At 38.0% G+C, this 25959-nt stretch overlaps 2 protein-coding genes across 2 annotated transcripts in view; one reads left to right on the top strand and one right to left on the bottom strand.

Moving 5' to 3' along the window:
- Positions 1-1799: 1799 nt before the first annotated feature.
- Positions 1800-5351, bottom strand: LOC100367844 (uncharacterized). Its single transcript, XM_002738839.4, has 4 exons — positions 4954-5351; positions 4306-4477; positions 2979-3101; positions 1800-2361 (listed from the first exon to the last, which is right to left on the bottom strand). The coding sequence occupies exons 1-4, from the start codon at positions 5115-5117 to the stop codon at positions 2176-2178; spliced, it is 645 nt and encodes a 214-aa protein (XP_002738885.1). The 5' UTR covers positions 5118-5351; the 3' UTR covers positions 1800-2175.
- Positions 5329-25959, top strand: part of LOC102802070 (N-alpha-acetyltransferase 25, NatB auxiliary subunit-like) — a 33828-nt gene continuing 13197 nt past the window's right edge. The window contains exons 1-14 of the mRNA XM_085491727.1: positions 5329-5418; positions 6595-6680; positions 7622-7760; positions 8024-8142; positions 9937-10011; positions 10622-10808; positions 11306-11417; positions 11805-11891; positions 12157-12329; positions 12618-12799; positions 13496-13721; positions 14710-14820; positions 25069-25138; positions 25614-25713. Of these exons, the coding sequence (XP_085347853.1) occupies positions 5364-5418; positions 6595-6680; positions 7622-7760; positions 8024-8142; positions 9937-10011; positions 10622-10808; positions 11306-11417; positions 11805-11891; positions 12157-12329; positions 12618-12799; positions 13496-13721; positions 14710-14820; positions 25069-25138; positions 25614-25713 (1722 nt within the window). The 5' untranslated portion in view covers positions 5329-5363. The remainder of the gene's footprint in view (positions 5419-6594; positions 6681-7621; positions 7761-8023; positions 8143-9936; positions 10012-10621; positions 10809-11305; positions 11418-11804; positions 11892-12156; positions 12330-12617; positions 12800-13495; positions 13722-14709; positions 14821-25068; positions 25139-25613; positions 25714-25959) is intronic.

Below are 25959 nucleotides of genomic sequence, written 5' to 3'. Positions count from 1 at the left end.
CCTGTAAGCTACCTGTGTCTATTTGTCTCCTCCAAAATTGCTCTTGGAATTTGAATTATTAGGAATTTTATTTTTTATCCCAGCTTCTTAATTCTCTTTCCCTCCAAAGAACAAGCCCAATTAATTCGGTCGCAGTCATATAACTTTTAAGATTTGCGGCATATTTCGTGTTTTTAGCGTCTGCAATGCAAAATGCTTTTAAGCTGGAAAGTGATGCAGGAAAGGTAATCAAAATGTAGAAAATTCATTACCCATAATGCACTTGCACACCTGTTTCTTATTTTAGTCCCTGTCTGGATGCAGTCTGAAAGATTGACCTCTGTGAATATGTCTGTGCATTCACACCTGTATCTCAGACATGCCTTGACTAATCACATTCAAACTTCACACATACATCAATACATCTTAGGATACATAAGCACGTCTACTTGTTTTACTATCAAATTCAAGGTTGAATGGTGGTTATTATGGACCTCTGTTGTGCATGGAGAGATTTAGTTCATAACTGGGACGAAATTAGTGGACTTTGATGTACCTGGTACATCATTTTTGACTCTCATGTGCGAGGCACACAATGGGAGTCTTTGCAGTTAGTGCGTTTGTATGTATGTCCGTGTCTGTTCCACTGATACCTCAAGAACCATGTTGGTTTTTAATGAAACTTGATGCATAGATGTTCTGGACTAATGCATAGATTCAATTAGGTTTTGGTTAAAATTCATGCATATTAATTATCTAATTTGCATAAGGATTAGTCAATTGTGAACATTTCCACTGATATCTCATGTACTAATCATCACATTTCAATGAAACTTGGTATGTCATAGGACAATGCACAGACCTCACAGGATTTAGGTTGCATATTTGCATATGAATTACCTAATTTGCATAATTAATAAATTTTCAGCTTTTCCGTCAATATCTCAAGTACTTAATTATCTTATTTCAATGAAGCTTTGTACATGTATACTCTAAGACAATGTGATGATCTAATTAGTTTTTGGTACATCCATAATAATCATTTAATTTGCATAATTAAATTAGTTCATTGGGGTAATCCACTGATATTAGTTTTATGTTGAAAAACATGCATATTGATTATTTAATTATTGTTGGATCATTTCTGATCTAAAAAAAAAATATTATTTGTCACAGGTGCTTTGGAATTAGACTGAAAACCACAGAATTAAAATCAAATATCTTTTTTGTTATTAGTATTATAAATTTTGATAATGTGGATCACATAGTTTTCATGTTGTACATCTCAAATAGCAGACAAATATCAGTTGCTATGCTTCTTGTTTGAAAGGCTAATCTTAAATTTTGAATTAATTTTAATGTGTCTCCAATACTCTGAGCACACAGAGTTTTTTCTAAACTTTCTCTGATGTTTTATTCGATGAGATACAAGATATTCAATGGTCAGTCATTTGTTTTAATGAATGCTGTGAATGTTCAAACATATATATATCTTGAACTAGATATCTCACAGGGATTGTGTAATGCAATTATCTCTTAGAGTGTTACCAACAATTCTACTCAATTTATAAAAATATTGCTATATGGATTAAATCTTGGTGTTGGAAGTTCTTTTTTGTGAAAACGTTTAGAAGAAAAAAAATGCACACCCCTATAAAACATAAAGTTGTATATAGTGTCGCAATTTTCTAAGGACCAAGGGAGTCTTCTTAAGCTTCCTCAGTTTGATATTGAAAACAAAGCAATGTGACTTGACTTTCTCAAAATAGATTCATTGGAGTTCACATAGCAAACTCACATGCCATAGATGTACAGTAGACTTATTTTCATATCCATGAATATTTGTACTGTAACTTTACCTTTATTAATTAATTAATGTAAATATACAAATACATTTCTCAACAAGTTTAGTCAATGCATTTTCATTATAAAATATTAGTGCCCAAACTTATATTTTCCTAAAAAAATAATCCATTTAATATGTATATATATTTTCATTTATAGTCTAAACATACATTCCATTGGCCAGCTCGAAAAAAAAAAGCCATACTAGTATATAGTATTTGGGGGGGGGGGGGACTATAAATGTACTTTCTATTAGCCAGCTCGAAAAAAAATGGTATTTTTGGGGACTATAAACATGCTTTCCATAAATAATAGTTGTACATTGTATATGAAATATAAACAAATATTCAATCATAATTCTGGTTCTTCAACGTTAATCAAGTTGGCAGTCTTCTTATCCGTAACATGGTATACTTTCTCAATTGGTACTACCAATTTGTCTATGTTTTCTGGAGTCAATTTAACCATCTCTTCTTGTACAAACGGTGTCACATCTTCTATGCTCACAATCCACTCAGTCGCATATTTCCTTAAAATCTAAATAAAATATGTTTATTGTCACCACTGTACTGTTCAAAGCAGCAACATTTCCAGCTGAGAGATTGGCTTGAGATCATTACATGTTTATTACTGGTTAGTTCTAACCATTTTTACGATAATTAATGGGCACATTTACAAGCATTATGACACGCCATCGATAGTGTCAGTACATACATTTTGTTTAGATAGCATTGCTTTTCTTGATCTTCTATATTTATACTCAACGTGTTTGAGTCCCCCCCAACTACCAGGGTATTATATGACGTCTCCTCTTGAGGTTGGTTTTACCCAACTTGTTCTAATCATGTAATGATCAGGGGGAATTGGCACAAAAAGGTGTTGTCCGATCTGGATGGAACCTTTTGAAATCAGTCGTGCACAGGCCCATAGATGAAATCATTTCAGTGATTACTTTACTAAATAATAGTCAACAAATGTACAGGCCCTAAAATTCTTTCTATTGCAAAACAATTCAACAGCTGAATGTTGCTGTTTCAGTGTTCGAACAATATGGCAGTGATAGTGAGATTATGAAGATATAATAAGTAGTTTGGACTTATCAAGGCAGGTTCAACACGTCATTTGAGTCACCGATATACAAGTTGTAAACTGACCTCTCCTTTGAGTCCTAGCTGTATAGCTCTTCTTAATGTTGGCGCACCGCTTGGTTTGTGGTCAGGATCCCACTGGAGACGTACTTGTATATCATTCTTGTTAAGACCAGCAGCTTTCTGTGCCTATGAAGTGGAATGTAGGTACGATGATTCAAAGTAGAAATTCAAATATGCACGAACGTTCCTCCATTCACATGTATTGCCACTGTGTTGCACATGCATATTTCAGTACGAATAAGCACTACCCAAAAAATCCATATGCAAATCAATAGAACAAATCTTGTCAAATAGACTAAATTTTAGCCAATTGTATAAAAATGAAAGTTGAAATGAAAAATCCTTGCCATTCTAGGTGTGAAATAGTACAAAAAATGTATATGTTAAAATGACTGAAATGTCACATTCTCATTGATCCTCGTTTTTTTTTGAATTTAGTAATCACATACTGGTAGTTTCATTTGTCAGCATAGTGACAATGAACAACACAGTTGCTTATATTATGCATCATACTGTTTAGAACAAATGTATGTTTGACAAAAACAAAAGATTTTCAAATGGTTTATAGAGGGCAGTATGACCTGTCCTTTTATCATTGGCAAGGTTGCTGTACAACAGCATCAATATAAAAAGATGTGAACTGCCTCACAAATTAAACTTTACTTTGCTAGTGTTTTAAAGCTTAACCAAGAATTCTCAAAATCTTTAAGAACAAATAAATTAGGTATGCATGTCTTTATAGTATGGAAAATGTTTCTTTCAATGCCGGGCCAAATTGGTTTTAAGATTTTGTATATACATTTCTCAGGAAAGTTAAAAAAAAAAAAAAATTTATGTTTTGTACATTTTATTGGATGTATGTGCCAGTATGTTGGGCATACATTCAAAGTATGTCATTTTGTATGGCCATAAAAGCCAAATACTGCAAGAGAAATAATATTCACTGTGTTTAATTAATCCTGTTCGATATGGTACTTATAGCATACCGGTACATTGTTTATTTACATGAAATTCGAAAACTCGCTGCACGAAGGATACTCCCTGGTTTGTGATAAACATAACAGCTTATTTTATAATTAATTTAGTACCTGGTATACCATATTTGCTCTATTACTCGCATATTCACTCACATGATTACAGACGTGTTTTCATGGTCACAATACTAGTAAGTTAAATGATGCAATATACAACAGATTTTTTGTCAAAATAAAATGAAACTAATAATTATTTGCCCAGTATAATATCATACAACAACCAACTAATTAGAAATAGACTCTTGCTTTTTTCAACACATATACACATCAAGTATTATCCCTTGGACCAGACTTACTTGAGCTGAATATGCCTTGGAAAGAATGGAATCAAAGCCTTCCCTAGTTATCCTCACAGCAAGGACCCTTTCTTGCTTTGACTTAGTTGCCCAACCACAGCGATACATCATCCATAAGAAGTTTGGCTTTATCCAAGACATTCTGTCAAAACTGTAATGCGGACCTCCAAACCTAAGATGAAATAAAACAAGGGAAAAAAAACAGTTGCTGATTAATAAACAAGTTTTACATTATTACAATTGCATATATTGCAATAACTAATAGCTAGCTCAGCCTGTGTAGTGGTATCAACAACTATTTAAGTTTATTAAATTTTTAATTAAAGCGGGGGAGTCGTTACCTGCACAAGCATCAGATGGCCATAGCCTGTCATTGTTTACAAACAAGCGTCTACCCATGAGCCTTTGCGTTCTTAGCGTGGGTTGTTATCATCACTTGGGACTCAATTCCCGCGCGTGCGCATGCGAAGACCCTCCCGCTTCAAGGGCCGATCTGATGTCAATCATTACCGCTACCCAGAACTCCTGGTGATAGCGACGTAGTTATTGGTGATGTTGACATTGAATTCCTGTTGAAAGGTGATAGTTTTATGGTGATTGGTCAAATGAAAACATTAAAAACAAAATAAAATATAATAAAAACCTTACCTTTGGTTTTTAACTGCATAATTAGCAATTTCTGGACAGAATGCTTGATACACAACAATATTGTGGTCATCGTATTGAGCCAGAACGTGGTTTCCGTTCTTTGGCCACAGTTTCATTATTTCCATGTAGTTACCTGTCTGCCAAACAGATTTACTGTGAGCCATTTTCCTATAATAATTAATGCTTATCAGGTTTGTCCTGAAGTGTGAGTTAATTTATAAGCAACATCATATTGCAACAACCCACTGTTATGGCCCAAAAAATATTTCGCCACATTGTGAAATCACAGCCCGGAAGAAAAGTTGATTTTGTTTTGATATAGCGCCCCCGCGATACAAATTGTTAACTTCTCGTAGGTGTCTGTCTGATATCGTGTGATCTCGTAGAATGCGTGGACCCGGAAATTCAAGATGGCAGGTCGTGGCCATGTGGATGTGAACGAGAGGAGGCTTAGGCCGATTTATGGTGAGTGTAATCATTAAAATGCAAACATCTTTGTGGGTTTTTCAACGTGACTAATCAATAAACCACATACGATGAAGTCAATGCCACAGCTATTTGAGCCTCTCGCTGTGCTGCCCGTGAACATAATCGATGTGATGCGTTTCGGGGGTGGTTGGCGCTCTCATACCGGTGTCCTGCACTGTACCGGAGCTTGGCTTGCATCAACCGCTCGATTGTTCGCATGACGTATCTATGTTCACACGTATGAGTTGAAGCATGTTGTGTGACCACGATCGACCTCTAAGTGACCTCGCTTTGATTGCAAGTCATCAATTTTAGAAATGAATATACTTAATATTGAGACAAGTTTTATTTATTTATTTATTTATTTATTTATTTATTGGCGTTTAAGTTAAGCCAAGGATTCGCCAATGCCGTTAAAGGGGCACCTTCCAGTTAAGCCTAATCTCACAACAAATTTACTTTCTGGATTAAAATAACAATGGATAACAAAAGATAGATTAACATTGTAAACAACATAAACAATAGTGTCCCATGATTCTTTAGTGCAATGCATGGGATTGAGCGGTTCCCCTTTAAAGATCTGCCCCTTTACACCACAGGATCACGAGATGTTCTGCTCGTATCATTTCAGGTGAAAATTAAGTTTGTACAATCCTGCAATGCCAGTGGTGGCCTTGCACGAGCAGAGGAATCTTGTTCTTGGTTTTCACTTGCCAAATGGTCTTTTATATCTAATTTTGAAATTTCATACGTGGAATACTTTATATCATTTTATGTGCTGGAGATCGTACTGTTTTTTTTTTTTTTCAATGCAAATGTCCCTCCATATACTAATCTCAAATCTCATCTGTTTTAATTAAAAAAAAAAAGAAAGGTTTCAGTTCACTTTATAGTTATACTGTGCCTCATTACCTACGAAATCTTGTCCAATGATGCTACTTTTTTTTTAGCATCTGATCATCATGATGCCAAAAGCCAGAGTTCTGAGGACATGGTGTACTACATATAAAGCATTTTATTTTTGCAATTTGATGAATTAATGGTGTCTGAAGACAACGTTTTGTGAAAGATTCTGTTACTTCTTGTCTTTAGGATTCCAGTGAAATTTTCACCCAAGAATTCAGTATTGTGCCTCAGCGTTACATTTTTATCTTTCTTCTGTACTTTTCCCAGATAATCTTGATAATGGAAATAATAAAGTTGCAATACAGTTAGTTGATAAAGTTCTGAAGAAACAGAAGGACTTGCACTGTGCTAAGGTAAGAACTCTTGCTTAACAATGGTTATCAAATAAGATATTGCATTTCTGTGTAATGTAACAAGCAATGTGTGTCTTTTGAAAATTATATCCCTCACTACACCAGTAAGAGTTTCTTCTTTGAAGTAACATGGATGATCTGCTGCTTTTAATTTGTTTATATATGCATATTAATGCAGATTATTGTCATGCTGTTCTAATAATCAAATTAACTGGTATTATCTACTGGAATGTTTTTCGTCTGTCAACAATCTTATTGATTGCATCTAAACCAAATAATGCTGGAGCATGTTTATCACTCATCAATAGTTCAGTTGTCAACTAAAATATAATTGTGCTGGTGCATGTACATTTATTGAAACTAACATTCCTATTTTATTTACATCAAGTCTCGGAAGTATTGTGGCCGCAAGTTGGCAAACCGTCTTGTGAATTGACAGAGTTTATGTTTTGCTTTGAACACTTGGCTTTTCTAACTTACTGGTATCGATTAGTGGTCACGCCCACTCTCTATTGCAGACACTGTTTGCACATGGCAATATAGTCAATCATAGGCAGGATCAACTGGTGCCCTGAAGTCTAGAATAAGCCATTTGTTTATTCAAATCCTAGGCTTAACCTGCCAATTCATGAGATGGTTTGGCAACTTGCTGACCCAATATTTCCAGAGATTTGTTGTAAATAATGTCACTTTCATTTAGCTAGGTTGACCTTGTTAAGTGGCAAAACCTCAAAACAATAACTTGAGTCGTGGAAAATGTTGTAATGTGCAATAGTTATGCACAACAACAGTTTTGTTTCTAGATTATGGAAAATAGGTGTATTTAAAATGCAAAGTCTCACCTGTGATGTTCTTAGATTTTGCAGTTCGTGAAATGTCTACTAATGAATTTATTGTTGCCTTTTGACTAATTTGAATTGTCATTTGTATCTTCTCTATAGGTTTTAAAAGCCTTAGCACTGTTTAGAATGGGTAAATCAAATGAGTCGTTCACTTTAATTCAAGAAGTAGCTTCATTGGAACCGTCAGATGACCCAACATTGCAGGCAATGTCAATATGCTACAGAGAAATGCAAAAACGTAAGCATGCCACTCTCTGCTCATTTCCTGGTGGTATTTTAAACAGTTAAAACAAAAATTAACTGTACCACAATCTGTATTCATGGAAACAATGACTGTGAGCAATTAAACGGCCATTTTGAATTGAAAACTGGTCGTCATACCACAAAGCCTCGTAATATTTTAGATATTAATATTTTAGATTTTGTCAACGGTAAACTCAATTCCTCAGTTATAAAGAAGTGATATTTATGTAATTCATCTTTTTACTGTTTTAATTTTAGCTGAGCTTATTACGAAAATATACGAGTCGGCAGTAAGAAAACAACCAAGCAATGAAGAATACCATTCACATTTGTTTATGGCTTATGTGCGAATGGGAGACTACAAAAAACAACATCAGGTCAGTGAGAGGGCTTACTGTATGAATTCAACTTTTTCATGTGTAACTGTTTTCAGAGTTCTCTTCTTTGATTGGTGGCATGCAAATTTCTGTTTCTCCATGAGTTCCATGTGTTGTGGCTGTGGGAAATTGATTCGTGAGTATAGCCACTGTATACTGTATCCGAAACAATAACATAGTCAGAAAGATTCAGTTCATTACTAATTAATAATTATCCAACTGATGTTTATTCAACGGTAGAGCACAGAACTTAACTTGAAAATACAAGGATTAAAAAACAAAACATGATTGGTCATGCGCTACATTGTTTTTCATGACCTGTGACCTAGGTATGTGATAGGTCAATCTGAGAGCCTATCAATAATCATAATAATAGATTACCTAAAAGAATTAGATAATTAGCTGTGAAAATTCCTAAAAACACTTGATTGAAAAATGTGAAAAACTTGCAATACACAATGTTCTGGAAATTAGTATCACTGATCATATTTCACAAACTTGTCATTTGATTTAGGTATTTATAGTCTTGCAATTCATGCAACTTCAAATATTGTCTTAATTGCAAATCGCACCAATTACGTCCTATTTAGAAATATTTGTACTTTACCACGTTGTATGCAGTATTTTTACTTGCTGAAAAATGAAATGACAGAAATTAAAACTTGTTATCTTTGTCAGCTTGTAACAGAAAAATCATTGAATTTAGTGACAATGAAGAGATTTTGACACAATTTTTTCACTTTTGGTTATCTATCAGAATGCAAATGTCAGGAAAAATTAAAATATAAAATAATTTGCTCAAAATTTTGTTTGTAAAAATTTATGACCCAAATGTCACTAAGTGCCTGTAGGCTAGAGTTTATTTGTACTTTATATGGATATTTATTCTGACCTTTGACCTTATCTTTATCCTTTATTTGCTGACACTGATTGACTTATCAAAAGTAACCAAACTTTCTTGCCAACATTTTTTTTTTCTGCACTGTTTTCTTATATTTTTTCTGAAAATAAACCCTAATTTTGGAGCCAACAGAAAAAATCTTAGTCAATTTTCAGTTTTTACTCAAAAAAAATTGGATTGTTTTGTCTCAATCTTCTGAAGGAAAGTGCAGACTATAAACAGGACTATTTTGTGATATAAAGTTTAATGTGACAGACATTCCTGTCCTTATGGTGAACCTTCTGGCATCGCATGTTATTTGACATTTAGTCTGATGCAGTCGTCTGATATCATTCAAAGGTAGACAGACAGTGCCCTCATACTAGTATTTTGAGGAAAAAAATGGTTGATGACAAAATTGAAGTTTAGGCAATACAATTTAGTTATTCAATGCAATCATTTGAATATGTTATGTTTGGTTGATTTTCCGTAATTGAATGATCCCAAACGAGTCTTGAGGCAAAAATTCAGGCAGTAAGAAGTGAATGTCGCCAAACACACAAATTTAGATCTGGTCTTGGAGTACAATGGCATGTAGGAGTTGTACGAGTGGTTAGCAACGCAACTCCGTCACTAGCACAAAAAACAAAGCCGAATTAACAAATTGTGGTTAAGTAAGGTCATAATGATCTATACACATGTAGCACTAAATATATTCAAGCATTCATTGTACGTCAAAATTTGTAATATTTTTGTCATTTAAAGCAATAATCTTTGCATAGCTATGTTTTTTATGATAAAATGTATTAAGTGTTTACACCGACGTGATTTATTAAATGTCTCAGTAGCATTCATTCAGTTTTGAATTATGAGTCGTCGTATTGATTCTATATGTTTGTTCTGTTTTATTCTAGGCCGCTATGACTTTATACAAACAGTTTCCAAAAAATCCATACTACTTCTGGGCTGTTATGAGTAAAGTTATGGAGGTAGGACTGCTTTTATAATAAAAAGCTACTCTCATGTACCATAAATAAGTTGACCACTGTTTTTTTTGCGCCATTGTTATTATTTTGATATTGTACGTCAAACTTAGTACTGACTGATGAAATCAACACATCACTGTCTTTTTCTTTTCATATTACAAGACATTTTTGCTTGAGAAATCAAATGGCAAAAAGTCTAAAAAGCATTGTTTCACATGTTTGTGCTGCTTTATGAAAATAAAATAAATCACCTTTGGGTATTGGAGATGCACTTTGAATACAGCCTCCATATTCCCTGAACTACACTTGTGTCATGGATGTGTTCTATTAGAAATCCATCTTGAATAAAATAACATATAAACCAAAAATTGCGTATGATCTCTACTGAACCATTAAAATATTACTTATTTTCACCATAGATACACTTCTGGAATTTATGAAGTGCTTGTGTTACTAGGGAAGTATTATGCAATGAAAATTTGTCTAAAAAATTCACCAACTTGTCAACTTTTGTCACCTTTTCAAAAAATGTCAACCTTTGAAATATGTCCAGTTGAAGTAAAGGCTGATTTTAATGAGTTTTACTACCATTCATTGATATTATACTTTGTAGGCAATGTTTAGTTCAGATGACACCCTCTCAAAAAAAATAATTTTACCTTTAACGTTGAAAATGGTTGAAAAGTTGGCTAAAGAAGATAAATTAGAAGCTGAGGCTGAAGTTCAGCTTTATTTAATGGTTCTCGATCTAATGGATAAACACGAAGAAGCTATCACGCTACTCCAAGGTGAACTTGGAGGTGAGTGACACAAAAAAGGGATTGCAGTGTAACAAATATCGGACTGAACAATGACCAACCAAGATATTTTCCCTTTTATATTGTGGAAAAATAATATAGGATATTTTTTGTCACTGTAGAAAAGAATTTGTTGTTTTATCTTCAGATTACCTGTCAGGTTTCAGAGCAACAAATTTAGATTTGAATTATTTCTACTCTACATTTTTGGGACTACTTCATTGTATGCGTCATGATACATACTTTTGTAATGGTGTTATAGGTCACCTAATCACCTAAGTGTATTGATATGTTAAAGTGCCGTTGGTGTAACTGAAAATGGTGAAATAAACAAAAAGTCAAACGTGGAAGCTTTCTGGTATCTTGTAACGAAACGGAACATACTTCTTTAAGCATACTTCAATTTAGTGTAATGGCTGTTTGACGTGTGTGTACAAGTTCCCTGTTTTAGACCACCACAATGTTTTCACATGACGATGTTCTCTCTTGTTTTCAAACAGAGAAGATTGTAAGTGAATGGAATTATCACAAATACAGAATAGCATGTCTCTACGCTAAGATGGAGAAATGGGCAGAAGCCAACGCAGCATATAGAAAATTGTTGCGTGAACAGTAAGTTGAACCAATGCAGACTGCCCTCGTACATCAATGCAAAGAAAGTTTGAACTTTACTTTATCATGTGAGCAATGTGAACAGTTTCCCATGATTCAGTGCTACCATCCAAGTGATTGATTGACAATATTTCCTTTGACTGCCAACATTTTTATCACCAATATTTTGGTGAAACATTTTTCGTTTTTATATTAATTTTTTTTTTTAATTGCCTAATAATTTTGGATCGAATGTACATTGGTTACAGCTCTTGATCAACCTTTTTGAAAATGATATGGAAAGAATTATTTGGACATAATTTGGGAGAGGAGTCAAAGTTTAACTTTCACAGGGTCAAAGGTCTCAGGGTTAAGTACATTATGCATTCCGTTTTTCTTTTCTAACAGACCTGATCAATGGAGCTTTTATTTATCATATTTTAAATCAGCGTTTGAACTTATAGATTCCGGGTGGACACCACAGGAGGATCAAATGTAAGTATTCCAAAACAAGACCCAGGCCCACAAGTTCCAGAAATGAAAAGCATTGCCATATTTCCTATGTTAAAAGTATCTCTCCAGTAGAAGTACCCTTGACAAAATCGATAATTTATTATTGTTAAATTGCGGTCACATAAAAGTTAAAAATATTTAAATAAACTTAAAAATAAACATTGCAATTAAAAATAAACATTGCACTGCTTTCAATTGTTTTAATATAACTGTAGATTACTAATTGCAACTTGTGTTATGATTTTAGCTTTGTAGATGGTCCGCCTGATTACACTGTAGATAGTATAATTCACTTTGTTGAAGATGTTATACAATTAGAGTCTGCCAAGGACAGTAGACCTCAGAGAGGTCCGTACTTAGCGAGGATGGAACTTTTCAAGAGGCTTAAAGAAAGAAAGAATAAGGATATAGAAAAATTGGGTAAATACCAGAAAGACTGTCATTTTCACTAACAGTTTACTCCTTATATCACAAAATCATCCCGTTTATAGTTTATAGCAGTTTCTTTCAGAAGATTGGGACAAAACCGTTTTTTTCTTAGGATTTCTACATAGTCAGTAGTGTATTATATGTAAGAGAGGTAGGGAGCATGGTGCACCGACAATTTAGTCCACCCTCCTTGTTTTTATTACGAATTTGTACCAATATTGAACCATAGTTAGGAAAGAAACACTCACAGACATGTCCGATGGTTTGCTTGATTTGCAGGTAGTCTGACAGCAATGTTGTTACACTATTTTGATGTGTTTGGTGACAAGTACTGCTGCTTTGGTGACCTAAGTACTTTTCTTGCTGATCTTGACAAGGAAACTATCCAGTCATTCTTGGATAGTTTATGGAAAAGACTGGAGTTGGATCCAGTGGACGGAAAGATAACATTTGCAGAAAATGTAAGTATAAATAATCTCATGTTTATGATTTGTGTGTTTGGTTGTCATTTACTATATGCTGGCTACAACTGTGGTGTTTACAATTGTAAACACGCGGTAACGATTACCGACTTAAAGTTAAAAGATAAACTTCAGCAAATGATAGCATTAGACAATGTACAACACTGTACATAAATATGCAAGTGATTGCAAACCTGTAAATTTAAACTGAACAGACAGAATGCAATTAATTTGGATTGATATCGTGTTTGGTAATCAGTTTTAGAAGAAAAGAGATTGTGTGGAAGCTGGTGAAATAGTGAGATTCCAAACAAAATTGATAATACTACCAAAGTTTTTGCATAAAACCTATCGTGTACAGTGTTTCATTATCTGTTTCATACATTTATATCGAAAGTGTGTGTATTGGCATATATAGGGTATGCTTATGTTGAAGCTTTTTTTTATTCCATTGTGACATTTTTGGGACTACTTTATTTCAGGCGTAAAATACATTCGTTTATAATGGTGTTGTGTCACCTGATCACCATAGTGTATTGATATGTAACAAGTAGGGCGGTTGGTTATAGCTCAAAAATGGCAGAATAAACAATGTGCGGATTATTGTGTGGAAGCAAAACAAACAAAATTGATAATGTTGCTGTACTACCAAAATTTCTTTTTGCATAAAACTTAGTAAAATGTTTTTGTTTGCAGGAAAAACATTTGCAGAGACATGTATCATTCCTACAAATATCAAGGTTCCTTGGAAAACACGAGTCACTCTCGTCAGACGAGAAAATTTCTCTCTCGAAAGAATTACTTAAACGTTACCATGATGGTCTCAAGTTTGGTGCTGATTTATTAAGCACGGATCTCTTACCAAGTGATATGTATTGTCTGTTTGCAGCTCATCTTTTGTTGGATGTTTGGAAGCAGGCAGGTGCGTTTGTTTCTCATCGTTGTAGTAGGTCTTATAATTTTTATTCTGTCCATCTAAATGCTGGACATTGATATTCACTATGTCATTGATATTCACTATGTCATTGATATTCACTATGTCATTGATATTCACTATGTCATTGATATTCACTATGTCATTGATATTCACTATGTCATTGATATTCACTATGTCATTGATATTCACTATGTCATTGATATTCACTATGTCGTTGATATTCACTATGTCGTTGATATTCACTATGTCGTTGATATTCACTATGTCGTTGATATTCACTATGTCGTTGATATTCACTATGTCATTGATATTCAGTATGTCATTGATATTTACATTGAAGTTGAATTTTGAGAATCTCTGTAGATCCCATTTTGAAGACAATTCTTACGATCACAACAAAGCTGATGTCAGTCAGTCTTCAGTGTGTAAGATGTTGATTATAGTATTCTGAGCATATTTTACACAGGCTGATTGGATCACTGTTTGATACAACAAAAACTTCAGCCAATTATTCCACCTATGATCCAAACACTATCATTATACTGAGCATGTTACTGCACATGTGTATACATTACATTATGGAAAGTCAAATTTATGAAATTCTTTGTAACTTTTGGATTTGTATCAATACAACTTTGCCCCCAAGTAAAATGTTTACACATGAAGAAATAAATTCACCATAGAAACCAGTGTAAAGTGCTAATTTTGGCTTTTTTTGAATTTTATGTATTATTTTGTAATGTTACAATTTGTATCAATAGTAATATACAACTATTTCACTAAGAACAAATTTTAGATGTGAAGAAATTATCTAACCATAAAACCAGTTTGAAAAGGCCAATTTTGACTTTATCCCCATCATGTTTATCACCCAATTTTTTTTTCAGTTTTGGTATTTTTATGCACTCATAATGTTGAAAACATGACAAATGATATTTAATTTAGCTTGAAACTATTTAACATTGTATTTCAGGTGATGATGGCATGCTATGGAGGGTTATTCCAATATTAGAGAAGGGACGTTCAAACAGTCCTGCTAATCACCATTTTAAGTTGCTGCTTATAAGATTATATTGCATTGTGGGTAAGTATAACTTTTGTATTGGGGTAAAAACATTTCTTACAAGGTAGCCATTGTGTTGCTTTGTGATTAGTTCTTGTTCCTATGTAGCCATTCATGATTGTGTTGCATTGTGGGTAATATAAATGTTTGTTACCTGGCAGCCATTGTGTTGTATTTTGGGCGAGTACATCTGCTTGTTACCAGGTAACCATTGTATTGCTATGTGAGTTAGTATAACTGCTTGTTACTGGGTAGCCATTCTAGGTTTAAGTATAACTGCTTGTTACTGGGTAGCCATTGTGGGTTTAAGTAAAACTGCTTGTTACTGGGTAGCCATTGTGGGTTTAAGTAAAACTGCTTGTTACTGGGTAGCCATTGTGGGTTTAAGTATAACTGCTTGTTACTAGGTAGCCATTGTGGGTTTAAGTATAACTGCTTGTTACTGGGTAGCCATTGTGGGTTTAAGTATAATTGCTTGTTACTGGGTAGCCATTGTGGGTTTAAGTATAACTCCTTGTTACTGGGTAGCTATTGTGTTGCATTGTGGGTATGCATTCAGTAGCCTTCCATCATGGGTGTGAGGGAGTCTGACTATCAATTCATTATTTATACCTTGGAATTATGGTATCTGAAAATGTTAAATACCGTAAAAATCATATATTCAAGGCTGCAGCTTTAATAGAAGCCGCACCCCTAACTTGAGACATTGTTAGTTCGGACCTGTATCTTTCAAATGCCTGGACCAATCACAATCAAACTTCACACATACATCATACATGATATTATACATATGCACGTCAATTTGTTTCTTGATCTGATTCAAGATGGCCGAATGGCGGCCATTTTTGTGCTAAAAATCATCAAAATCAAGCATTTCTCGGCTGTTTACAGATGGATTTTGTTCAAACTTGGTATATACATTAGACATTATAGGACCTTGATGCACATCATTTTGTTTTACGATCTGATTCAAGATGGCCGAATGGCGGCCATTTTTGTGCTAAAAAAATCCTAAAAAAAACAAGCATTTCTTGGCTGTTTACAGATGGATTTTGTTCAAACTTGGTATATACATTAGACATTATTAATTATATGTTTATTTCATCAGAAAAAAAATGAAAATACAAGTAATTAAATAGATACAATAAAAATCTGATGAGGACTGTGAAAATAGTTCTACTGAACTACCGGTAGTCCAGTCCACAGCCCTGCCATGCTAGTAAACTTATGTGCATAGGTCGACAGACAGAAATTATTTATAATTTTAAATCTATATTAGGAAACAAAATAGATGAAAATACAATTCATCAATAACTATTTATCAGAAATAAATAAATAACCAAGCAACCAGTTGATATAATAATTAATTAACCTGTTATGAAACAATTAAATGAATCAAACTGCTAATCAAAAAAAAATAAGAAATATAAATAATGAATTGGTAGGGAAAAAACAAACAAAATCTTCCAAGGAACTAACAAATATGCCCTGGTTAGCAAATATAACACAAAGAAAATAATGTAACTAAAATACTAATAATAGTCAATAAAGATGGATATGCCAGTTAACTACTTATGAGATGGGTCTTTAAATCTGATTTAAATTGATTTCTATTATTTGAACTTTTTAATAAAACTGTGAGGGAGTTCCAATGTGTAACAGCTGCATATTGAAAATTATGCTGGGAAATGGACAAATGTAATTTCGGAATTGACAGGTTTCCTTCAGTTGTTGCTTTAGTAGGGTAGCTATGTGACGGATTGCTTGCATAATACCTAAGACTACGGGCAAAACGATCGTGTTTGAGGTCAAAAATAAATAAACATGTTTGAAGTTTGCAGAGTTTGTGAATATCGAGAATTCCAAGGAAAAGGAGAGCAGAGTGAGCAGGAAAGTCAGAAAAAGTGTTAAGTCGAACTACCTTTTTTTGTAGACAAAGAATTGGCTCAAGTAAAGTTGGATAAGTGTTTCCCCAAATTTCAATACAGTATGTTAGATGAGGAAGGATTAATGTATTATATAGTAAAATTAGCATAGAACGAGGAATATAGTGACAATTTCGGGATATAATACCAGTTTTGGGAGTAATAATTTGTCTCACTTTTTCTATATGAGATTTCCAGGTAAGTGAGGGGTCGATAGAAACACCTAAGTATGTAGCTGACTGTACGCCCTCTATCGACGTGCCCGTCATAGTTAGATGGCCTATTATTTGGGTTCGTTTTTGGGGCGTTTTCATAATCATGTAATTAGTCTTGTCTACACTCACTGTTAGTTTGTTAGCATTACACCATTCTATCACTTTACCAAAGTCGTTGTTAATTGTGTTAAGGTCAATAGTATGTGTTTTCATGTATTTAAACAGGTTAGTATCATCGGCAAATAAACGAAAAACAAATGCATTAGTGGATTGGTTAATATCATTAATATAAGAAGGAAAAGAATTGGTCCTAAAATGGAACCCTGTGGAACCCCGCATTTAATAAGTCGTTGCGCTGACATAGTGCTATCGATATTTACTGCTTGTTGGCAGTTGGAAAGGGAGCTATGAAACCACTTGAGTGGGAGACCCCTGACCCCATAATATGCTAATTTTTTAAGGAGAATTTTGTGGTCAATTGTATCGAAGGCTTTTTTTAGATCAATAAAAATACCAAATGTTACAAAGCCTTCATCCATTTTATCCACAATATCAGATACTAAATCGGCAAGGGCAAGTTTTGTATTAAATTTTTTATGGGACCTTGATGCAAATAATTTTGTTTTTCAGATAAGATTAAAAACGGCCATTTTGTTTTAATGAATGTGGTTCTCGTGCCATATCTTTGACTTGCTTTGACTGATTATGTTCAAATTTTAAATATTCATTATACATCATGTCATAGATAAACAGATGTATTGGTTTGACGATCCTATTCAAAATGGCCGAATGGTGGTCATTTTTGTGCAAAATATCAAGCATTTATGAATGGATTTCGTTCAAATTTGGTACATATATTAGACATTACAGGTTCCTGATGCACATCATTTATTTTTCAGATTGGATTCAAAATGGCTGTCTGGTGGCCATTTTGTTTTAATGATTGGGCCATATCTCTTAAATGCTTCGACTGATTATATTCAAATTTTATATATTCGTTATACATCATGTTATATATATACATGTATTGAAAATGGCTGATTTTGAATGCTGTTCCAGAGCAATATCTCTCAATATGGTACAATAAGTACTTTTTGACAATCAGATATAAATGTCAATCATTTTAATGTTAAAAAATCATATTCCTGACATGGTTATATTCCAGCTATATTACTATAAACAAAACTATATATCTTAAATTTGATAACTAACGGGGACTGTGCCATGCATGGCTTGTTTCATGTTGAAATTGACAAGTTCTGATTTCAGGAAAAAGTCTGCAATATAAGCCGCACTCCAAACTTTCACAAACCAAACAGCCACCACATATTTCAGAAAAAGATATACCATTTAATTTTAAATTAAGGCATAATTTTTCGAAGATTTCAATCTTTTCTGACGCCTAGTTTAGAGTCTAATTTAGGTTTTCCGTAGTCATTGACGCTTATACGAGAGTACAGTGTTTATTGTGGGTAGCGTGAATGAGTAAACTGTGTTTCGACAATGAACTGTTATTATCGTCAAAAGTGTTAAATTCTTCTTCAATGCTCAGCTTATCTTTCGAAAAACAACTAATTTCTTGATTTAAAAAAAAATCGTGACGTTTTCCCATCAAAATCAAATCTAAACGATCGCACTACAACAACGGTAAATCGATTGGTCAGATCAAGCATTTACATGTGACCGAAATCATTCGCTTGCGGTGAAACTAAGTTGAATTTTTACAAAAATTATTCAACAAATTTATTCTTTGTACATTATTGTAATCGCTACTGAGTAATAATCATCAATTGTAACACTTAGAAAACAAGTAAATTCACTACGTTCAATTACCCACCATAGACTCTGGTCAGTCAAAATGACAATTTTGAACTGTAGGCATTAATCAGCGATTCTGCCGGTGACGGAGAGATAGAATCTAGGTCAAAGGAAGCCCCATGACCCCAAGATTCTTTTTCCCCTTACGTCATGAACCACGTGACCGAGCCCATATGGCGATGCCATAGACGGCTGTACAATCACTCTGCTTTTTCTCCGAATCGAATGGAGATCAAGTCTAACGAGCTCTGCCTGGATCGCCTGCTTTTTTTCCTGTCCGGGTTTCTAGCTGGGGTTGTTGCCGCTGCCCGGCATCTGACATTGTAGCTGGTAGGATAAGTTTTCCTTGTCATTTTTACCCTCGTGTCGTTTTCCCCTTTGTTAAATAAAACCCGGGCGACGAAGCTTAATCACTTGTTGGTTTCGTCACGTCCCCTTTCCTACTGTAATTGTGTGTTTTTTCACTGGAGTTCTGAGGCCTGAGATTTTTCTTTTAGAGCCATCAAAATCGCTGAGACCGTCGCTCGTTTCTTCACAGCAAGGTCGCGCGTTCAGTAAACAAATCGGTTAAAGTGAGTGCGTGTTTGGCATGAGTGGAAAGTCCTCACGCTCGGCTACCGGTGCTTTGTGTACCGGGACGTCGAGTAGGAGGTTCGATGGTGGAGATACCGATACTTTTTCTCGGTCTCGCCCCGCTGATCGGAGGGCATCCTTACAGTCTGTTTTTTCAGGCGGTGGTTTACCCGATTTTACCTGCTGCAGCGAGGCTGTGCCCCTGGAGGCTTTCCTCCTATAGGGCCTGTTACGGTCCCTTTGTGGACCCTTCTTCGCACAGCGCTGGGTTTGCCTCCGAGTTGAGGGCTTCAGTCGAAGGACTGTCGGGGCAATTGCATCCCTGGCAGGCCGGGTAGATCAGACGCAGTCGGAGCCAGCTGTCTTCACTGCGGCTCCTCGGTGGGCAAGCAGGAAGAAACATGAAAGCATGTTTGCATTCAAACACGTCTCTTCAGTGGAACCCCCATTCCCAGCCGCGGCTCTCCCACTATTTTTGGGTGAGGCCGAGGCTCAGGCTAATTGCACCGGGCCTCCTCTGGAGCCTTGGGCACTGAATGCCAACGGGGTGCTGGCAGCCAAGACTCAGATCTCAGGGCAGGGCACACGTTGACCCCCCCTACTTTCAGCCAGCCAGGGTTCGTCGCGCGGTAACTGTACAATGGTAACGAATTTATCCTTGTCTCCGCTGTGGGTTTTGGACTCCCTTCTTACCGACCCACTGGTGTCCCCAGAGGGAACCGACCCTGTCATGAGACGCACAGTCGAACGCGTTCCCTCTCACATATTTAAAGTGAAAGGAGACACAGTTTGCTCGCGTCGTATACAGCCGGTACTCCGGGCGGTCTCTCAGAGTCTTCCATCTGTAATGACTCGGTGAGCTACGCTTTTCGGGTGATGCGAAGTATCATCGATCCCAGTGATACGATGTAAATACCCCCACCCTTGATCCTAAGGCGACCACCTAAGGTTGCTTCAACGCTTAGGGGATCATGGGCGTCGGGATCCAAAGCAACCCCGTCGGCACGTCTCTCCCTGTCCGTCTGAGTGGGGCGCAGGGCAAGCAAACTGTGTTGATGGGCGGACGTTGGTCAGCCACGGAGGATGTAACGCTTAAGGCCTTAGGCAACACTTCCCGCTGGACCAAACGCTACCCAGTCAGTGTTGTTTCTGGATCAGACCCCATAGCGTGGGATCAGACCAAAACGCCCCCGACCGGATCCCAAGGCTTCTTCCCCAGACCCCCCGGTACCACGAATTTCCGTTTGGCAAACCGGGCAAAGGGGGACAGCCGAGTTCCATGGGCGTTCTCGCCAGCTCAATCGGAGACTACCCATCCAGCCCTGAGGGCAGAGTTGCTTGAGCGCATTATTGTGCGCGCCCAGGACTCGGAGGAGACCTCGGAGGCAGAACGTACCAGCCTCCTAGACCAGGCGACACATTTACTGGCGGGCCACCGCACATCTACGTGCGACACCCCTAGTGTCACCTGGCTCTCTTGGCCGGGGCCACTACTCTGCTACGAGACGCGGCCTTAGACGCACATGTTTTCCCCGACAAGCTGAGTCAGGGGGTACGTCCCCACCTCAGTGACGCAGACTGGACATCTTGCACCCTCTTTGTTCAGGGAATGGTGGGTACATTCTCGGAGCTTCGGAGTGCAATGAACCAGAGGGTTCAGATTGAATCCGCTAGCCAGTTGGCCCTGCCAAGGGCAAGCGGAGGGCACCCCAAGCACAGAAAACACAACGCCCTAGGGCGTCGTCCGCTAGCCAGAGTCAGCCAGGAGGCAAGCGCTCATACCTTTCCATGGGAGGGAAGAGTAGTGCCGCTCCCCCCAGGGAGGAAAGAGCGAGGTGATGGCTCCTCACCCTCCCTGGGCGGACGTCTACCCCGGCAGCGGGGGAAGCGTGTTTGACGCTCACCTCTGCAACCGGGGGGACAGGCATGTGTTTGGCGAGTGGCCAGGTCACAACTTAGTGACTTCCTCAGGCCTTGGGGAACTTGCCTCATGGGAGAAGAGAGCACCCCCCTCGCAATTGCCGAACACATGGCCACATATCCCTGTTGTACACAGATTGCGCCGGTGTAGTCCGGTTTGGAGACAGCGGGTGACCGATCCCTGGACCTTTCCAGGTGGCTACGGGATACCGCTGAAATCTCCATCTCCCCCGTCAGTGTCTTCCCTGTTGGGCACTGCCAGGGTACTCCCGCAAGGCGGGAGCAATCAGACAGGAAGTAGCAGTTTGCTGGGAAAAGACGCCATACACAGGGTAGATCAGCCGGAACTACATGTAAATCTAGGCTTCTACCCAAATGTGTTCGTAGTCCCAAATCTACAAGTGGCGGGCGTCCAGTTCTGAACCTAGGCAGACTGAATCAGTACGTGCTCCTCGATCGGTTCCACATGGAGACACCATTCAGGGTTCTTCTCTCCATTCACAGTTTCGACTGGCTAACCCAACTAAACTTAAGCGGGGCCTACCTGCACATACCGATGCACCCAGCTCGTTGCCATCTTCTTCGAATCGCCCAGCTGTGCCAAGTATTCGACTTCGGACTACCATATCAACTGGCTCGAACTGAAAGCAGTATACTTAGCACTACCACGCTTTCTACCGTACTTCGAGACCAAAGAGTCCTGCTCCGCACAGGCCATGCAGCGGTGGTCTCCTTCAAGAAAGGGGGGGGGGGGTCCTCATCGTTGTCAGTTCTAGCGGAGCAAATCCTCCTGTGGTGCCTGGAATACAATGTGGAGCTAACCGCACACCACCTTCCAGGGGTGAGGAACAGTCTGGCAGACACCCTTTCAGGGCGGCTCCGTCTCCAGAACACGGGGTGGTTCATACAAGCCTCCAGGCTGTTTTGGCTGTGGGACGGTCCAAGGTTAGACCGGTTTACCGCATCCCGGACCGCCAAGCTCTTGACGTACGTAACACTCATGCTGACTCCAGGAGCCTGGGCCAGGATCGCTTTGCTAACCCTGTGGACCCACTTAGTTGTGTACGCCTTTCCTCCCTTCCCGCTAGTTCACCGGGCACCAGAGAAAACTTCGACAGGTGCACGCCTGCATATTATCATTGGTCGCACCCAATTGGCCAAGCAAGGCCTAGTTTCCACTTCTGTCAGAAATGCTAGTCGAAACACCAATAGTGCTTCGGTACTTATCGGACCTGCCGTCCCAACCAGACGGCGCACTACCAACGAGCCCAGCGGGTATCACTTACATGCATAGAGGCTCTCATTAAACCTGCACATACGAAAGCCTTATCTGAGCGGGCTGCCAACGTCCTGGCCACGGCGAACAGGGATTCCACCAATGCAGCCTACATTGCTAGGCTGCGAGCATACACTGATTAGTGTAGCGGAAGGGACATTAATTCATACCATCCATCTCCAAGACCCCATACAAGGGAACCACCCAACTCGGACTTGTTGGCTGTGTTGTCCGCTCTGAGCAGACCGCCCTTTGAGCCTCTCTGATCAGCACCACCTCAGGGAGGCGTTGACCAGAGCTGGGGGAATTGTCCTTCTCGGATGATGTACCGCCGTTATGAACAATCAAGTTGTGCGAAAGACACGAATCGGGTTTCTCGCCTAGAACCAAATCCCAGGACACGATCCTCACCCGATCGTCATCCCCCGGCTGTCAAATTTTGTCTGCCCGGGGGGTCAGGAGGAATTGCTTCTCTGCCCGGTTTGAGCACAGAGTTGCTACCAAACCGTACTAAGGATTCAGGACGGGGTGCCAGGCACATGTCTTTGTGTTACGGCCCAGGCAGGCAGGATAGGCCGACCTCCCCACTTCCATAAACAGGTGGTTTACTGCGACTGTATTGGAGGTCTATAATCCTTTAACTTCCTTGACACAGAGCTTGCAAAGACACCAAGTATGAGCGCATGAGGTCCGTGTGATTGCCAACTCACTGGTGCTAGCGTCAGGTGCCCCCTCGAGCATACACGGAGGGCAGGCTTCTGGAGAACGCAGAACGTCTTTATCAACTACCACCTAACAGACACCGTATCCATTGAGGAAGGTCTCTTTAGATTGGGTCCCGTCGTAGTGGGTCAGTCTTGGTTTGCTGACCCAGCCCGAGCGACCACAAGGGTCCCTGCGCATAGGCAATAAGTCAGTCTCGGCATTTTATGCGGACGGATTTCTCTACCGTCAGCACTTCCCTGGAAACTCCCAGGTCCCGCTTTGCGGCCTATGCCCTCATGCAGAACTGTTTCGGTCTTTACTTCAAAAGCTTACTACCCCCAGAATTGGGTTGGGGTCTAGCTTTCTCGGGCACATCGAACCCTGTCACCGTAGCAGCATTTTGGCTTCTTGCTTCGGGGACAGCACAGGCAAGGTAAGACACCACCCTTTTTGGGCCTTAACCAGAGTGTTGAGTGATTATTGTATTTCATCCCGGACTGGGAAGCGACTTTCATCATTTTTCTGTTTGCTTGGAAAACTCGCCACCTATTGGCGTCTGACTTCTGCCTACAGTTCAAAATAGTCATTTTGACTGACCGGAGTCTATGGTGGGTAATTGAACATAATAAATTTAGGCAGAGGGTTCTCCGAACCCGCCTATTCTCATAGTTCATACCCACCATAGACTCTGGCCCCCCCAACCACCCCACTCTTTCCGTAGCGTTCGTCTAAGTCCTCGATGCGGGGAAAGGAATCAGAGTGATTGTACAGCCGTCTATGGCGTCACCATATGGGCTCGGTCACGTGGTTCGTGACGTAAGGGAAAAAGAATCTTGGGGTCATGGGGCTTCCCCTGACCTAGATTCTATCTCTCCGTCACCGGCAGAATTGCTGATTAATGCCTACAGTTCAAAATAGTCATTTTGACTGACCAGAGTCTATGGTGGGTATGAACTATGTGAATAGGCGGGTTCAGAGAACCCTCTGCCTAAGTTATTCACTTGTGTGAAACGTAGCATCACTGGCTGGATTGCCTTACCGTGATCATTTGCTACGAATGCATTCGTTTTTGTTTTTAGTTCTTTTAGAATATACTTTTTGTTATCAAAAAAAATAAAATAAATACATATTACATTAAACATACTGAGTATTTTTTTGTTATCGTGTGAACATTTTTTTTGATTGAATGTAATTTCCCTGATGTCTAAATTAAACATGGAAGGTGCAGTCACTCTGCCAGAAGTTGAACATGCCAATAGTCGAACGAAATCGACTGTCAGACGACTCTCTCTCAGGTCTGACCTATACCAGTGCTAACGAATTAGAATGACCTCTACTCAAGAGATTGTAGTATACATGTATGGTACATTAATCTGCAAATGCATACAAATCTATTTGTAGATATTATTTATTGTGCAGTATGTTATACAGTGTGAAATTTCGTTTGTGTATAAGTTTGTCTGTATGTAAAAATCCGAAAGTGTGCTTGGAATTGCAACAAAGTTGTAATCGAGTGTCGTGCATTTCATTAGCTTATCATTATCCCTTCTGGCCTTTGTTTTCTGAAAAAAATTCCCACTGTTACTGAAGTGAATGCTCTTATTAAAGCCGCACCAAGACTTCACGCATCTGAATTCGTCCATTGAAAAAATGAATTTTATTTTAAGCCGCGGCCTCAATTAGGAATTTTATGGTACATTATAAATCTAGACAACATTGAAGCATGTTCTTTCTGGAAATGTTATCTGTTAGTAAAATAGTCATACACACCATGTGGTGTACTATCATCTTGTACATTTAATGACGTTACTCAGTTATTTGTCTGTTTCACTTCAAGGTGCGTTTGGACCTTGTCTGCAATTGTACGAAGAAATGGAAATCAAACACGTGCAACGAGATACGATCGGGTACGTATCCTTGTTTTCCCATATCAGTGTCATAATTGTCATATAGTGTGTGATATGGTGTAGAAACTCACTTGTATTTTTTTTAACTTCACTCAATTCACAGTTTTTGGTAAAAGGTGTTCCAAAGTTGTCAAAAGTTCGCCAAAAAATGAAAGGCATTTTGTTTAAGGAGAGGGGTCGTAGGGCGAATTTCTCATGGTGATAGACTTTGATTCATCATGGTTTGGTCGTTTTTTTTAGCGTTTTCAGCCAGTCAAGAATATCCTACTTTTGTATATATTATAATCTATAGATTAATGTCTGCCAAGCATCATGTAAATCGCTCAATTTTATTTGAATTTTCACGTTATGGACAAAAATGGGATAACAAAACAAAAACTTCAGATAAAATTGTATTTTTGTGTTAGTTTTTTTGTATTTTCAAGGTGTTGGGTTTATTACTGAATTAAATAGTTAATTGTGTTGTTGATTTCAGATACATAGTGACAAGACACTGTGCACCTCTTGGTCATTTTCACTTGGTCTCAGGGGTTTACAATGATACACTCAAATTTTTCACAGTGAATCATAAAGATGTGAGTACTTTTGTCTTCATTACTTATTGTTCTAGCAATGATATACATTTGTCATAACAAACCTTAGGAATTTATTTTGATCACCAATGATGCAGTTAGTTATTACCGTACTCGACCGCGTTAGCACCCAGGGGCCTTAACTCAGAAAATCATGATTTTTCAGGGGTGGGCGCTTACCCGAGCACCCCTTCAAAAAAGATTGCAAATGAAAATTTTGATTATTCAACAGATTGCGTCTTTGAGGGA

The sequence above is a fragment of the Saccoglossus kowalevskii genome, chromosome 16 (assembly GCF_978046115.1).
Source record: "Saccoglossus kowalevskii chromosome 16, keSacKowa6.1, whole genome shotgun sequence".
Classification (NCBI taxonomy): domain Eukaryota; kingdom Metazoa; phylum Hemichordata; class Enteropneusta; family Harrimaniidae; genus Saccoglossus; species Saccoglossus kowalevskii.
Note: the sequence above shows the minus strand (reverse complement) of the source record. Positions and strands in the feature narration are given on the sequence as shown.